The sequence below is a fragment of the Lipotes vexillifer genome, unplaced genomic scaffold (genome assembly GCF_000442215.2).
Source record: "Lipotes vexillifer unplaced genomic scaffold, Lipotes_vexillifer_v1.1 scaffold528, whole genome shotgun sequence".
Taxonomy (NCBI): Eukaryota; Metazoa; Chordata; class Mammalia; order Artiodactyla; family Lipotidae; genus Lipotes; species Lipotes vexillifer.
The window spans coordinates 323,951-324,667 of record NW_006794582.1 but is presented as its reverse complement, the minus strand read 5'-3'; the positions used below and the strand labels follow the sequence as shown (position 1 = coordinate 324,667).

Below are 717 nucleotides of genomic sequence, written 5' to 3'. Positions count from 1 at the left end.
GCCTGCGGCCAGGCAGCCCAGGGTGACCACCGCTGGGTCCGAGATGGAGGAGCAGCCCAGAGCTTGGGCACTGCGACCTGCCTGTGCATCTCCGCGCGGCCCCGGACCTTCACGTTTGGAACCGCAGAAGCCTCTGCTTTTGCCAGGCGCCTCTACAGGCTGCCCCCAGCTCCAGGCGGGGACGAGAAGCCGAGCGGGTCAGAAGGAAGAGCAGTTGACTGGCGGGTCTGTCAAGCCGATTCGATTCACCCACTACCTTCTCTCAGACAGAGCTGCCCAAGCACGCTAAGACCCCAGCCTGAGGACAGAGGCCCACTGTCCTCTGACCCTATGGCCATTGTCTAAAGATTGGCAGTTTAACCTAGAGGGTTGAGCCAAGTGTTGAAAGTTCATTTTATAAAAAAATTTTTTTCTATTAAAAAATGTTTTCCGGACAAGTCACTTCTTGGCCCTCTGGAGTTCCAACCTCATCTGCTAGAGGCCTGGAGGGCTGCTCTGCAACCAGGGCAGGGCTCACTCGGCGAGACCTGGCGGTGGCAGGCCCAGACCATGCAGCCGCGAGGAGGTCCTGCGGGCAGTAGTGGGGCCTGCGTCTTCAAAGCTGCAGCTGAGACGGTGGTGGCGGTGGCGGCGGTGGCGGCGGGAGCCTGCGCTCCCCACGGCTGTTGTTTCCGCAGCACAGTTGGTTCCTCGGTGGCTCAGCTTGGCAGAAGCAAA

General features: G+C 60.3%; 1 protein-coding gene across 1 annotated transcript in view; it reads right to left on the bottom strand.

Moving 5' to 3' along the window:
• Window positions 1-312: 312 nt before the first annotated feature.
• ANKS1A (ankyrin repeat and sterile alpha motif domain containing 1A) overlaps window positions 313-717 on the bottom strand; it is a 188,818-nt gene continuing 188,413 nt past the window's right edge. The window contains exon 24 of the mRNA XM_007467237.1: window positions 313-702. Within this exon, the coding sequence (XP_007467299.1) occupies window positions 699-702 (4 nt within the window). The 3' untranslated portion in view covers window positions 313-698. The remainder of the gene's footprint in view (window positions 703-717) is intronic.